Genomic DNA, 15,803 nt, shown 5'->3' with positions numbered 1-15,803 from the left:
TTTTTTATTTTTTAATTTTTTTTTTTTTTAATTTTTTATAGAGACAGTGTCTCTTTGTTGTCCAGGCTGGTCTCGAACTCCAGGGCTCAAACAATCCTCTTGCCTCAGCCTCCTCTTGCCTCAGCCTCCCAAGTAGCTGGGACAACTGTTGGGAGCTGCCATGCCTGGCTCTCAGGAATCAATTTGAAGAGACTCCCTCTGGCCACAGATGAGACCAGTTGAGCCTCAAAAGGAATATGTTCAATAGATTAAAACATATCAAATATAAACCCAGTAGTTCATAATGATACTTAAAAAAATTAAAAATCATTGGCCATCTTTGCAAGATACTGGGGAACCAATTCATTGTTTTAGAAGTTGGGAATGAAAGGAAAAAAGCAAGCATATGGCCTGTTTTTACTATGTAAGCTATAACTCAGGTTGCTGTATAGTTGATAGGTGTGAAGGATTTTTTTTTTTTTTTTTTTTGAGAGATAGGGTCTTTGTCACCCAGGCTGTACCCAGCCTCGTACTCCTAGGCAACAGAAAAAGACTTCAACTCTAAAAAAGAAAAAAAAAAAGAGAATAGAGTATATAGTTTTCTAGTCAGTGGAGGGAGATAAAAAAGAAAAACAGGCCAAGCACGGTGGCTCACACCTGTAATCCCAGCACTTTGGGAGGCCAAGGTGGGCAAATCACGAGGTCAGGAGATAGAGACCATCCTGGCCAACATGGTGAAACCCCGTCTCTACTAAAAATAACAAAAAAAGTGGCTGGACGTGGTGGTGCATGCCTGTAGACCCAGCTACTCTGGAGGCTGAGGCAGGAGAATTACTTGAACCCAGGAGGCGGAGATTGCAGCGAGCCGAGATTGCGCCACTGCACTATAGCCTGGGCATCAGTGCAAGACTCCATCTCAAAAAAATAAAATAAAATAATAGAAAAGAAAGAACTGTCAATTCATGAAAAGAAAAGAAACATCACAAAGGTGGCACAAACAACAGCTATAAAATAGATACAAATATAAATCTATGAAAGATAATAGATATAAACCTATCATTCCCAGCAAGTATGAATGGACTCAGTTACATAAAGTTAAAGGTTGGTACCCTGGAAAAGAATATCCAGTATACAGTGTTTGCAGGAGACACATCTAAAACATATTACAACAGGTTGGAACAAATGAAAAGGATAGCATTGGGAAATCAATCTCTTCCCTCTTAGAGCATGAGGCTGTGCACAGTAGCACATACCTGTAATCCCAGCACTTTGCAAGGCTGAGCTGGGTGGATTTCTTCAGTTTGAGACCAGCCTGGGCAACAGAGAGACCCTATCTCTACCAAAAAAAAATTTTTTTTTTTAAATCTAGCCTGGCATGGTGGCGTACACCTGTAATTCCAGCCCCTTGGGAGGCTGAGACTGGAGGATGACTAGAGTCTAGGAGTTAAGAGTGCAGTGAGCTATGATCAGGTCACTGCCCTTCAGCCTGGGCAACAGAGCAAGACCTTGTCTAAGAAAAAAGAGAACACGAACCAGACATGGTGACTCACGTCTAATCCCAGCACTTTGGGAGGTCAGGTGGTCGGATCACAAGGTCAGGAGTTTGAGACCAGCCTGACCTTAACATGGTGAAACCCCATCTCTACTAAAAATACAAAAAATAGGCCGGGCGCGGTGGCTCAAGCTTGTAATCCCAGCACTTTGGGAGGCTGAGGCGGGTGGATCACGAGGTCGAGAGATCGAGACCATCCTGGTCAACATGGCGAAACCCCGTCTCTACTAAAAATACAAAAAATTAGCTGGGCATGGTGGCGTGTGCCTGTAATCCCAGCTACTCAGGAGGCTGAGGCAGGAGAATTGCCTGAACCCGGGAGGGGGAGGTTGTGGTGAGCCAAGATCGTGCCATTGCACTCCAGCCTGGGTAACAAGAGCGAAACTCCGTCTCAAAAAAAAAAAAAAAAAAAAAAAAATACAAAAAATAGTTTGGCGTGGTGGTGGGCACCTGTAATCCCAGCTACCCAAGAGGCTGAGGTAGGAGAATTGGAGGCAGAGGTTGCAGGGAGCCGAGACCACACCATTGTACTCCAGCCTGGGCAACAGAGTGAGACTCCATCTCAAAAGAAAAAAAAAAGAGAACATGAAGAATTACTATTTTTTTCTCTTTTCAGGTTAAAGAAGAAAGAGTTTAGTTTAGAAGAGATATATACCAACAAGAATTATAAATCTCCTCCTGCAAACAGGTAGGTACTTACAGCTGGGAAATAAAAGGGAAGAATTTGAAATGACTGGTATGAATCTCCAGCCCTTTCACCTTAGAGTTTATGTTCAGTTGTACCAATACTGGATCTTGTAAATAGCTAGAATTGTTATTTTTCAAGTCCAGCACTTGAATTAGGGTCAGTAATAGGATAGGAAATAGTGTATTAGGTTACATAAAGAAAATATAGGCCAGGTGTAGTGGCTCATGCCTGTAAGCCGAGCACTTTGGAAGGCCAAGGTGGATGGATCACCTGAGCTTGGGAGTTCAAGACCAGGCTAACCAACATAGAGAAACCCCATCTCTACTAAAAATACAAAAATTAGCTATGCTTGGTGGTGCATGCCTGTAATTCCAGCTACTGAGGAGGCTGAGGCAGGAGAATTGCTTGAATGCGAGAGGCGGAGGTTGCAGTGAGCCGAGATTGTGCCATTACACTCCAGCCTGGGCAACAAGAGCGAAACTCCATCTCAAAAAAAACCCAAAAATATAAGAAAATAAAATGTTGTCTCAGCCTGGCACAGTGGTTCACATGGTAATCCAAGCACTTTGGGAGGCCAAGGCAGGCAAATCAACAGAGGTCAGGAGTTCGAGACCAGCCTGGCCAACGTGAAACTCAGTCTCTACTAAAAATACAAAATCAGCTAGGCATGGTGGCGCACACCTGTAATCCCAGGCCAATCGGGAGGCTGAGGCAGGAGAATCACTTGAACCCAGGAGGTGGAAGTTGCAATGAGCCAAGATTGTGCCACTGCACTCCAGCATGGGCAACAGAGTGAGACCCTTTTTTTTTTCTTTCTTTCTTTTTTTTTTTTTTAAGACAGGGTTTCACCATGTTGGCCAGGATGGTCTCGATCTCCCGACCTTCTGCCTGCCTCAGCCTCCCAAAGTGCTGGGATTACAGGCATGAGCCCCTGCGCCCATCAAGACCCTGTCTTTAGAAAAAAAGACCAGGTGCAGTGGCTCACACCTCTAATCCCAGCAGTTTGGGAGGCTGAGGCAGGTGGATCACGAGGTCGGGAGTTCAAGACCCGCCTGGCCAACATGGTAAAACCTCGTCTTTACTAAAAATACAAAAATTAGCTGGGCATGGTGGTGTTTGTCTGTAATCCCAGCTACTTTGAAGGCTGAGGCAGAAGAATTGCTTGAACCCAGACCCAGGAAGCGGAGGTTGCAGTGAGCCAAGATCACACCACTGTACTTCAGCCTAAGCTACAGAGTGAGACTCCGTCATAAAAAAAAAAATGTTTCAGCTGGGCACGGTGGCTCATGCCTGTAATCCCAGCCCTTTGGGAGGCCGAGGCGGGTGGATCACGAGGTCAAGAGTTCGAGACCATCCTGGTCAACATGGTGAAATTCTGTCTGACTAAAAATACAAAAAATTAGCTGGGCATGGTGGTGCGTGCCTGTAACCCCAGCTACTCAGGAGGCTGAGGCAGGAGAATGGCCTGAACCCAGGAGGCGGAGGTTGAGGTGAGCCGAGATTGCGCCATTGCACTCCAGCCTGGGTAACAAGAGTGAAACTCCGTCTCAAAAAAAAAAAAAAAAAAAAAAAAAAAAATGTTTTGGGCTGAGCGCGGTGGCTCACGCCTGTAATCCCAGCACTTTGGGAGGCCGAGGCGGGTGGATCACGAGGTCAAGAGATCGAGACCATCCTGGTCAACGTGGTGAAACCCTGTCTCTACTAAAAATACAAAACATTAGCTGGGCATGGTGGCGCTTGCCTGTAATCCCAGCTACTAAGGAGGCTGAGGCAGGAGAATTGCCTGAACCCAGGAGGCAGAGGTTGCCCTGAGCCGAGATCGCGCCATTGCACTCCAGCCTGGGTAACAAGAGCGAAATTCCCATCTCAAAAAAAAAAAAAAAAAAAAAAACTTTTTTTTAGTTTGTGTTTGTATTTTTACCAAATATGCTGACTTCAGGACTGATAATCATTGATTTTCAGGTATGATTGTAAACTCAAATACAGAAAGGGTTTTACTTGGGTCTGAAATCAATTCAAGTCAGTGAACGCTTGTTAAATGCCCTCTGTTTCTAGGATATAGAAGAAGAATTCTAGGATTTTATCCCAAGATTTTATATGTCTGCTCTAACACATTTGTATAATGATTACAACATCTTTGCAGCATTGCTAAAAATAAATAAATAAAGGCTGGGTACAGTGGCTCACGCCTGTCAACTTAGCACTTTGGGAGGCCAAGGCAGGTAGATTGCTTGAGCTCAGGAGTTTAAGACCAGTCTGGGCAACATGGTGAAACTCCATTTCTACTAAAAACACAAAAATTAGCCACAGTGACCTATACCTATAGTCCCAGCTACTCGGGAGAATTCCTCGAGTCTGAGAGGCAGAGGTTCGAGTGAGCTGACATCACACAACTGCACTTCAGCCTGAGGGACAAGAGTGAAACCTTGTCACAACGAGAAAAAGGAAAGCATTGAAAACAACCCAAATTTTAAATTATTACTAGGGTTCTCAATAATTTACAGTTCATCCTTATAATGGAATATATTGTCTAACCATTAAAAAAAATGAATCACAGCTGGGCGCAATGGCTTATGCCTGTAATCCCAGCCCTTTGGGAGGTCAAGTTGGGTGAAGCGCCAGAGGTCAGGAGTTCGAGACCAGCCTGACCAATATTGTGAAACCCGTCTCTACTAAAAATACAAAAATTAGCTGGGCGTGGTGGCATGCACCTGTTGTCCCAGCTACTTGGGAGGCCGAGGCAAGACAATTGCTTGAACCCAGGAGGTAGAGGTTGCAGTAAGCCAAGATTGTGCCACTGCAGTCCAGCCTGGGCAGCAGAGCTGCACTCCATCTCAAAAACAAAAAAAGAATCAGGAGCCAGGCACAGTGGCTCATGTCTGTGATTTTGGCACTTTGGGAGGCCAAGGAGGGAGGATCACGGAGCCCAGGAGTTGGAGACCAGCCTGAGCAACATAGCAAGACCCCATCTCTACAAAAAATATTCTTTTTAAATTATCCAGGCATAGTAGTGCATGCTTATGGTCCTAGTTACTTGGGAGGCTGAGGTGGGAGGATTGCTTAAGCCCAGGATGTAGAGGCTGTAGTGAGCTGTGATTGTGCCACTGTACTCCAGCCTGAGTGACAGAGTGAGACCCTGTCTTTAAAAAAAAGTTTTTTTTTAACGATGTGTCAAGGCTGGGTGCAGTGGCTCATGCCTGTAATCCCAGCACTGGAAGGCTGAGGAGGGCAGATCACTTGAGGTCAAAATTTCAAGACTAGCCTAGCCAAAATGGTGAAACCTCATCTCTACTAAAAATACAAAAAAAATTAGCCAGGCATAGTGATGCATGCCTGTAGTCTCAGCTACTTGGGAGGCTGAGGGAGGAGAATCGTTTGAACCCAGGAGACAGAAGTTGCAGTGAGCTGAGATCGTGCCACTACACTCCAGCCTGGGCAACAAGAGCAAAACTTCATCTCAAAAACTAGAAATAAAGTAAAATAAATAAAGATGAGCCAGGCGTGGTGGCTCACGCCTATAATCCCAGCACTTTGGGAGGCCGAGGTGGGTGGATCATGAGGTCAAGAGATCGAGACCATCCTGGTCAACAAGGTGAAACCCCGTCTCTACTAAAAATACAAAAATTAGCTGAGGATGATGACGCACACCTATAGTCCCAGCTACTCAGGAGGCTGAGGCAGGAGAATGGCCTGAACCCAGGAGGCGGAGGTTGCACTGAGCCGAGATCGCGCCATTGCACTCCAGCCTGGGTAACGAGTGAAACTCCGTCTCAAAAAAAAAAAAAAATAAAATAAAATAAAATAAATAAAAAATAAAGATGAGCCAGATACTTATATACTAAGTTAGGACCATCTTAAAGGTTAATGAAAAGTCAAAACGCACATTTATATAGGACAGTGTATGTAATTTCTGTTTGAGGGAAAAACCAAAATGGAGGATATACGCCATGGGTCAGCAAACCAGACCGAATTCTGTCAGTGGTTCATTTGTTTTACGGACTGTAAGCCAAGAATGATTTTTATACTTTTATTTATTTATTTATTTTAATTTTTTTCTTTTGAAACAGAGTCTCACTCTGTCACCTAGGCTGGAGTACAGTGGTACACTCTCAGCTCACTGCAACCTCTGCCTCCCAGGTTCAAGCAATTCTCCCTCAGCCTCCTAAGTAGCTGGAATTACAGGCATGCCACTACCATGCCTGGCTAATTTTTGTATTTTTAACAGAGATGGGGTTTCATCATGTTGGCCAGGCTAGTGTAGACTTCCTGGCCTCAAGAGATCTGCACGCCTTCGCCTCCCAAAGTGCTGGCATTACAGGCAGTGCTGCTGCACCTGGCAGATTTTTACACATTTAGAGGGCTGTTTAGAGAAAGAAGGAGGCCCTTAAGTGCAGTGACCCATACCGGTAGTTCCAGCTACTAGGAAAGCTGAGGTGGGAGGATTGCTTGAGCCTAGGAATTCAAGGCCCATCTAGGTAACATTGAGACTCTATCTCTTAAAAAAAAATAAAAGAAGAAATAATTTGTAATAGAGACTTCTGTGCTCACAGGGTTTGAAATGTTTTATATCTGGGCCTTTGCAGAAAAGGACTGACCCCTGATAATACATGGTTATTTATGCATGTCTATACTTGAATGACTTTTGGGAGGATACACAAAAAAGTGTTATTGATGTTGCCTATGGGGTTGATCTTATTTTATTCTATACCCTTCATGCAGTGTGAATTATGTTCATCTAGCATATATATGGGGTTCCCCCGGCCCTGACAAAAAATAGATACTACTAGTCAGAGGACACCACAATCAACTCTAAAGTAGTTAGTGCAAGTAGCAGGGCACGGTGGCTCACATTGGCCTGTAATCCTAGCACTTTGGGAGTCCAAGGTGGGTGGATCACGTGAGGTCAAGGGTTTCAGACCAGCCTGGCTAACATGACGAAAACCCATCTCTACTAAAAATGCAAAAATTAGCCAGGTGTGGCTGGCCACAGTGGGTCACACCTGCAATCCCAGCACTTTGGGAGGCCGAGGCAGGTAGATCATGAGATCAGGAGTTCAAGTTGCCTGGCCAAGATAGTGGAACCCGGTCTCTACTAAAAATATAAAAATTAGCTATGTGTGGTGGCGGGCGCCCGTAATTCCAACTATTTGAGAGGCTGAGGCAGAGAATTGCTTAAACCTGGGAGGCAGAGGTTGCAGTTAGCCAAGATTGCCTGGGTGACAGATTGAGACTCTGTTTCAAAAAAAAAAACTTAGCTGGACATGGCAGCTCATGACTATAATCCTAGCTACTTGGGAGGCTGAGGCAGGAGAATTGCTGAAACCTGGGAGTTGGAGGTTGCAGTGAGCCAAGATCGTGCCACTGCATACCAGCCTGCTGACAGTGTGAGACTCTGTCTCAAAAAAAAAAAAAAAATTAACCAATCATGGCGGTGCATACCTATAATCCCAGCAACTTGGGAGGCTGAGGCAGGAGAATTATTTGAACCTGGGAGGCAGAGGTTGCAGTGAGCTGAGATCATGCCACTGCACTCCAGCCTGGGCAACAACAGCAAAACCCTGTCTCAAAAAACAAAGAAAAAAAGAAGAGTTGGCACAAGTAGCTTTCAGTCCTTGTTGACTAGAAAGGTTGTTGACCCAGGAATGTCAACATCCTGACCCTTGTTGACAGGATGGGCCATGTGAGTCAGTTCGTTGGTGATTCCATTTCATGCTTTATCCTTAGGTGTTTAGAGACCATCTTTGAGGAACCCAAGGAACGAAATGGTACGCTAATCTCAATCAGCCAACAGAAGAGGAAGCGAGTTCTAGAATTTCAGGATTTTACAGTCCCACGAAAGAGGAGAGCTCGAGGTAAAGTCAAGGTGGCAGGCAGCTTTACGAGGGCCCAGAAGGCAGCTGTGCAGAGTCAAGAGCTGGATGCTCTTTTGATACAGAAACTAATGGAACTGGAGACCTTCTTTGCCAAGGAAGAGGAGCAGGAACCATCATCAGGTTGTTGAGAGGCAATTCAGTTTCGAGGTCTCAATTATAGTTGTTTTTTTTTTTTTTTTTTTTTTTTTAATCGGAGGGGGGGGAGGGCCTCCTTGAAAGAGGTTGCCTAATTTTGCCCTACCGCCAAACCACTCAGAAATGCACGGTCCGTGAATTTTTACCTATTTCAAGGTGCAGCCTTTTTAGAAACTGGTGAAGGAGGGTCCTCTACTTTTACTGCTGAGTATAGAACCTCAGGAATGCTCCCTTTCTCCTGGAAATGGACCTGAACGACATCCAGCCTCTTCCTCTCAGTCTCTGCCATCCACAGGAGGAAGCAGCAGCCTATCTTCAGTAACACTAGGATTCCAAGGACTCACAGGATTTGCACGTCCATATGAAAGTTCCACTTTGTTTACGGTGGTGCTAGACCAAGATTATTAGAAATGTGGCCTAGGGAGGGGGGACCTGGCGTCCTGTCCTGCGTGGTCTAACTGGCTCATTTCAGTAGTTGAGGAAAGATGAGCTGTTGTGTTTTCTAATCTTTTGTCTGCCCAGAACCTGTTGATGTGAGTATATGTGTGTGTGTGTGTGTGTGTGTGTGTGTGTGTGTGAGAGAGAGAGAGAGAGAGAGAGAGTGTGTGTGTGTGTGTGTGTGTGGCTTTTTCCCATCGTTTTCTCCCCTCTGTGACTGTGGGTCACTAGTGCCAGAGGAGCCCGTCCAGGCCCCATTCGAAGTAAGTTGCACTTTTTAATGTTGTGGTGTGGATTATTTTCATTTGTTTTATTTTCTTTTTCTTTCCTTTGTTTTGTTTTTGTACTATTATTGCTGCATGTTTGGAGCCTTTAAATGTGATTTTAGAACAATTTTTTAAGGAGAAAAACAATACATGTCTTAAGAATACATGATAGGCATTTGACCCAGTTGATCAGTGCATGGAAGAGACATTTTCCTATTCATATGTTTCAGGCAATCCCTTCCCCATCTCCGGCTTCTAGTGTAACTCATTAGAGGGAGCACTTTTTTTCATCTGGGTTCTTATTCTTGCCCACCAAGTACATGTATTTATTTTAGTGATTTAAGTAAAAGCAGGTTTCTCTCCTGATCATTGAGAAAATACTAAGGTTGACTGTGGTCTTAATGGTTTTTATCTGAAATGGTGTTAGGTAACAAAATTGAGTACAACGGCACAGGCTGTGATACAGGGTGACCCACAGCGTTTGCAGCTCTCCCAGCAGCTTGCTTCAAGAGTGGAGAGAGAGTCAGAATTGTGGTTCAGGCCCATTGAGGGCTACCTCATTGTACCCTGGGCTCCTATGTCACATCTGCGGGAACTGTTGAATGCCAGAGTTAACCGAGTTTCTGAGTTTGTGACTGCAGGAGTCTGTGGGCAGAGAGATGCTGTGTGTCAGCAGCCTCAAGGTCTTGTTCCTTTTCCACCGAAGTCCTGTGTGCCTATATCCTGCTCCCCTTCCCCTCCTTCTCTAGGGCTTTCTGTTTCTCTCTCTCAAAACAAGAGTTTAGAGAATTAACATTCCTTGGCTGGTGAGTGGGTTGCTAAAGTCAGCATCAGAACACCAGCATCACCTTTTCCATCCTCCTGGGAGCCACTGCCATGGAGCAGCCGCCTCTGGGAAGTGTCAGAGTTTTAGGGACATTTCCAAGTCAGTCTGTTGGAGAAAAGTGAGTGGCACAGCCTGGAATGTTGGCCAGCGCTCCTAGGTTTCTTTTACTTCCCCATTTGCTAGTGGATGGGGAGACGGGGTGGGGGTGGGGGAGTCTTTATGTGCCTTGCCTTTGCAGGTTGACAGTCTATGCCACACTGGAGCATAAAAACTGACATGAGCCAGAAAGAAAAGTGTGCCACATCTGTCTTCTCAGCCCACTGCCTCAGACATAGCATTGAGACAAATACACATCCATGGAGGCTTCCAAGGCCATGGCCAAATACAATTAGAAGAGGGCCAGGTTTTCACACTGGCTCTGAATGATACTAATCAGATTCTGTCATTCTACATCCACTTTGCCCAGACTGTGTAGACACGACCTATGTTTCACCCAGTACCTCTCCCTTTCTGGGACAGAGTTTTTAGACACTAAATGTTTCTCTGACTTGTTTGCTCGAGGGAGTGGAATGAATAGTACATTGTGCCCTTGTCCAGGCATGTTTAGGGAGCTCCTGCTGGACAGGTTGCAGACTAGCAGTGAGTCAACAGAGTCCTGTTTGCCAGCTCCGTTGCCATTGTAGATGCAGTGATGTGGCAGCTGTGTTTCCCAGAGACAACAGTGGAGGTTGGCACAGCTGTGGTATCATGGCAGAGATAGTTTTGGCTGTGCACATTACAGGTGTGGTACTCAAAGGGCCAGGAGCAGGAGTTTGGAACATGGGTGCCTGGGTACAGAGGACTGGATGAAACAGCTGAGCTAGCTGAGCCTCCTTCCTTGTCCTGACAGTGTAGGAGAGAAGTTGCTCTGAGGCCAGCCCTGCCCTTTGTTGAAATTCTTGGCCTACCCTCTGGCTAGGGCCCTTCCCCTGCTCCAAAGTTGAGAAGGGGGTCCCCCCACAGCACACTTGAAATTACTTACCTGAAGGTGATGTATATTCATAGGCTCCAGCTGCACTCAGCCACACCTGTCTTAACTTTCAGTTTCACCACCGACCTAGCCAGCCACAATGCGGTCGGGTCCTCCAGGCCCAAAGTCCCTAACCATGATGGGACATGGTTATCAGCTGCTGGCATACCACCTACCTGCCTAGAGCTACAGGAGGTCTGGTTCTGGGGTGGAGTTGGTACAGATTCTGATATGGGAACTTCCCTCTCCAAGCAGTGGGAAGTTAAAGTTAATTACAACCTAGCTATCACTCACCTCCGGAGGTTTAGTGTTTTTAATATGGGAAAGAGGAGAAATCTCAGGTCCAATCAGGGTTCTGCCCATCAGCTTTTCACTGAAACTTTCAACTTTTTTTTTCCCCATCTTTAAGTTTCTAGCTGTGTTTGCCTCCTCCCCCCACATTCCCTCCTTTTTTTTGCTTTTGGTCTCCTTTCCAGCTTCATGTCTCCATGAATTCGGATGTACCTCATCGCCTGTTAAAGCAGATCATGTCCACTTTTCTTACTGACCTTACTCTAAGCTATGGCAGCGGAGGGAGGTACAGTGAAAAGACATGTAGCGTTTGCCTTATTCGGAGCCTGAAGAGCCCAGAAACTCATGCTGTGAATCCCAAAATTCAGCGCTCCTCAAGAGCTGTGAAAATCATGATACTTTGTCACAATTTTGCCTGAAAGGGTCTTTGGCCTGGGCACCAGAGCCAACCTGAGGTCCATTCCAGATACCACTCTCTGGGCGTGAGACCTCCTGAGTGGCTCCTTCCTCACCCACTGGGCCAAGAGCAGCAGGGAGTGTGCAGGGTGGCAGCAGCAGATCCAAGGCCACAGTGCAGCCCATGGAATGCATGGCCGTCACTCTTGTCTCCAGGCTGGGATTCCGTCTCATAATCAATGCCATGTACATTAAGATCCACGAAAGACCAACTTTTAGGCGGTGATACTTGTCTCCCATTCCCTGGGGGTGGGGGGAGTATGCAGTTGGTGCTTTCCTTAATTCCCTTGTTCTGTTTTGTTTCTGTAAGCTTTTCCCCTGGTATCATGGAAAGGACCTCTTAAATAATCACATTGTGGGTGGCTGTATCCAAAGTTTAAATAATTGGCCAGAAGTACAGAATATCCTTTCCAGGATTCATGTCAGGAAAGGGCTCCTTGCCAGAACTGAACTTGTTATATAAAAACCTGGCTAGGGAGATTTAATTTTACTAAAATTACAGTTAAATGCTACCATCTAGCTACAAATTGAGCAACAAAAGCTATTCTGATGATGAAGAGAGGTCTCCGTTGAGCAGGGACATCTAGCACAGTGTGCTCTCAGATTCGATGCTTGTTGATTGTGTGTCTTCCCAAGCCCCTCTCTGGTGCTTAATTAGATTTGGATTCTTGGTGAGAAGTCTTAGCATCTCCTTGGGCTGGTCTGGGCCAGTAAAAATCGCTGCCTGACATGTTTCTATATTATCATGGTCAGTAGTTGAGTGAAATTTGTACATTTTTGGTAACATTGGCATACATGATGCCCCTGCAGTTTCTTTTCTGTTTGGTAGTTTGTGACTCTAAAATTTCCATTGTTATGTGTGTTAATTTATGAAAATAAATTTTTTTGAAAACCTTTCATATTACTCTCAAGGCTTCTTACTTTGTTCTTGTGGCTTGGTGGTAAGTTCAAATAGACATTCCATCAGACATGGTGGCTCACACCTGTAATCACAGCACTTTGGGAGGCCGAGGTGGGCAGAACACAAGGTTAGCAGATCGAGACCATCCTGGCTAACACGGTGAAACCTCGTCTTTACTAAAAATACAAAGAATTACCTGGGCATGGTGGCACGTGCCTGTAGTCTCAGCTACTAAGGAAGCTGAGGGAGGAGAATCGCTTGAACCTGGGAGGCGGAGGTTGCAGTGAGCTGAGATCACACCACTGCACTCCAGCCTGGGCAACAGCAAGACTGTCTCAAAAAAAAAAAAAAGACATTCCAAAGATACAACTCAGCAAGCATCACTCCTTCCAAAGTGGTCACCATTTTCTGAGGAGTATTCTTACTTTTTTTTTTTTTTTTTTTTTTGAGACGGAGTTTCGCTCTTGTTGCCCAGGCTGGAGTGCAATGGCGCGATCTCGGCTCACCGCAACCTCCGCCTCCTGGGTTCAGGCAATTCTCCTGCCTCAGCCTCCTGCGTAGCTGGGATTATAGGCACGCACCACCATGCCCAGCTAATTTTTTGTATTTTTAGTAGAGACGGGGTTTCACCATGTTGACCAGGTTGGTCTCAATCTCTCGACCTCGTGATCCACCCGCCTCGGCCTCCCAAAGTGCTGGGATTACAGGCTTGAGCCACCGCGCCCGGCCTACTTTTTTTTTTTTTTTTCCGCAGAGTTTCACTTTGTCACCAAGGCTGGAGTGCAGTGGCACGCAATCTCAGCTCACTGCAACCTTCACCTTGTAGGTTCAAGTGATTCTCCTGCCCAAGCCTCTCCAGTAGCTGGGATTACAGGTACCCACCACCAAGCCCGGCTAATTTTTGTAATTTTTTTTTAGAAGAGAAGGTTTCACCATGTTGGTCAGGCTGGTCTCAAATGCCTGATCTCAGGTGATCTGCCCACCTCGACCTCTCAAAGTGCTGGGATAGCAGGCATGAGCTACTGCATCCAGCCTCATTTACTTTTTAAAAGATCTCACTACTTACCACCTGTCCTTCCGAGCTGTTCATGAGGTTAGGCTGTGAGCCTTCTGCCTATTTATTTAGCAATGGAAACTGGTGAAATAATGACTGAAAACACCTAACACCACACTGATATACTCCAGAAAGAAGCATAATTCCTGAGAACATTCTTCCTCTGTCCAGAGCAAAAGTAGTGCCCAGTTTCCCTTCTTGCCCTTAGAACTTCAACAAGGAATTCCGTCCACGTAGTCTATTCTATTTGGGGAACATGACTGCCTGACTGCTGTGCCGCTTGTTAGGTTTCATGGTCATCTGGAGAAGGGTACTCCTACACCTTTTCTTGAGAAAAGAGTTTGCTAATTATCAGTTAAGGCACTATAATCTCTTCTCCTGACAGAATCTTGTTAAGGCCTCTGAGGACGGGTCAAAACTGATTTAAGGCTGAGCACTGTGACTCATGCCTGTAATTCCAACATTTTGGGAGGCCGAGGCGGGCGGTTCACTTGAGGTCAGGAGTTGAAGACCAGCTTGGCCAACATGGTGAAACCACATCTTTTTTTTTTTTTTTTTTTTTTGAGACGGAGTTTCACTCTTGTTACCCAGGCTGTAGTGCAATGGTACGATCTCGGCTCACCACAACCTCCGCCTCCTGGGTTCAAGCAATTCTCCTGCCTCAGCCTCCCGAGTAGCTGGGACTACAGGCATGCACCACCATGCCCAGCTAATTTTTTTATTTTTAGTAGAGACGGGGTTTCACCACGTTGACCAGGATGGTCTCGATCTCTTGACCTCATGATCCACCCGTCTCGGCCTCCCAAAGTGCTGGGATTATAGGCGTGAGCCACCGCGCCCGGCCCCCATCTTTACTAAAAATAAAAAATACAAAAATTAGCCGGGTGCGGTGGCACACGCCTGTAATCACAGCACTTTGTGGGGGCCAAGGTGGGTGGATCACCTGAGTTTCAGAGTTTGAGGCCAGCCTGACCAACATGGAGAAACCCCATCTCTACTAAAAATACAAAATTAGCCGGGCATGGTGGTGCATGCCTGTAATCCCAGCTATGTGGGAGGCAGAGGTTGCGGTGAGCTGAGATCACGCCATTGCACTCCAGCCTGGACAACAAAAGCAAAACTCCATCTTAAAAAATATATACAAAAATTAGCCAGGCATGGTGGTGCATGCCTGTGATCCCAGCTACTTGGGAAGCTGAGGCAGGAGAATCACTGGAACCTGTGAGGCAGAGGTTGCAGTGAGAAAAGATCGTGCTACTGCACTCTGGTCTGGGTGACAGAACAAGACCCTGTCTCAAAAAAAAAAAAAAAAACTGTTAAAAGAATCCTCTCTTTGGTTCTTTGGTGTCCTGCTCTCAGCAATGAAAAACACATTTCTTTTTCTTTCGTTTTTTTTGTTTTTTGTTTGTTTTTTTTTTCTGAAACAGTCTCATTCTCATTCAGCCTGAATGCAGTGGCACAATCACATCTCAGCTCACTGTAGCCTTGAAATTCCTGACTCAAGAGATCCTCCTACCTTTGCCACCCAAGTAGCAGGGACTACAGTCACCTGCCACCAAGCCCAGCTAATTATTTTTTGGAAGAGACAGGGTCTCACTGTATTGACCAGGCTAGTCTCAAGTGATCCTCCTGCTTTGGCCTTCCAAAATACTGGGATTACAGGCATGAGCCACTGCATTTGACCTTTTTTTCTTCCCCGTTAAGACTATATCACACTGTCACCCAGGCTAGACTGCAGTGGCATGATCACGACTCGTTGCAACCTCAGAACTCCTGGGCTCAAGCCATCCTTCTACCTCAGCCTCCTGAGTAGCTGAAACCACAGTGCCATGACACCAGGCTAACTTTTTATTTTTTTGTAGAAGCAAGGTCTTGTTACATTGCCCAGGCTGGTTTCTAACTCCTAGCTTCAAGCGATTCTCCCACTTTGGCCTCCCAAAATGCTGGGATTACAGGTGTGAGCCACTGCACCTGGCCAAGATCACATTTCTGCAGTTCATTCTAGGATTTCTCTCTCTCTCTCTCTTTTTAATATAATTTTTTACTACACAAATTTATAATTTTCATACTTTTTTTGGGCTTTTTTTTCTTTTTCAGCAAAAACCAATGTCAGGAATTTCTCTCTTTTATTTATTTATTTTTTCCACTCTGTTGCCCTGGCCAGAGTGCAGTGGTGCAATCTCAACTCACTGCAACCTCTGCCCCCCCTGGTTCAAGTAATTCTCCTGCTTCAGTCTCCCAAGTAGCACCACCATGCCTGGACAATTTTTGTATTTTTAGTAGAGATAGGGTTTCACCATGTGGTCTTGAACTCCTAACCTCAGGTGACCCACCC

The 15,803-nt window shown here is 45.7% G+C and overlaps 1 protein-coding gene across 8 annotated transcripts in view; it reads left to right on the top strand.

Moving 5' to 3' along the window:
• PRR14L (proline rich 14 like) overlaps window positions 1-12,417 on the top strand; it is a 72,611-nt gene extending 60,194 nt beyond the window's left edge. For 7 of the 8 annotated variants that reach the window (XM_074391043.1, XM_010349096.3, XM_074391047.1 and 4 more), the window contains 2 exons: window positions 2,148-2,219; window positions 7,944-12,417. In XM_074391043.1, coding sequence (XP_074247144.1) covers window positions 2,148-2,219; window positions 7,944-8,220 — 349 coding nt within the window. In that variant the 3' untranslated portion in view covers window positions 8,221-12,417. Of the gene's footprint in view, window positions 1-2,147; window positions 2,224-7,943 lie in introns of those variants that run through there. The other variant, XM_074391046.1, reaches the window with a different exon arrangement.
• The last annotated feature ends 3,386 nt before the right edge of the window (window positions 12,418-15,803 follow it).

The sequence above is a fragment of the Saimiri boliviensis genome, chromosome 21, assembly GCF_048565385.1.
Source record: "Saimiri boliviensis isolate mSaiBol1 chromosome 21, mSaiBol1.pri, whole genome shotgun sequence".
Taxonomy (NCBI): domain Eukaryota; kingdom Metazoa; phylum Chordata; class Mammalia; order Primates; family Cebidae; genus Saimiri; species Saimiri boliviensis.
This window is presented reverse-complemented; position numbering and strand designations above follow the sequence as displayed.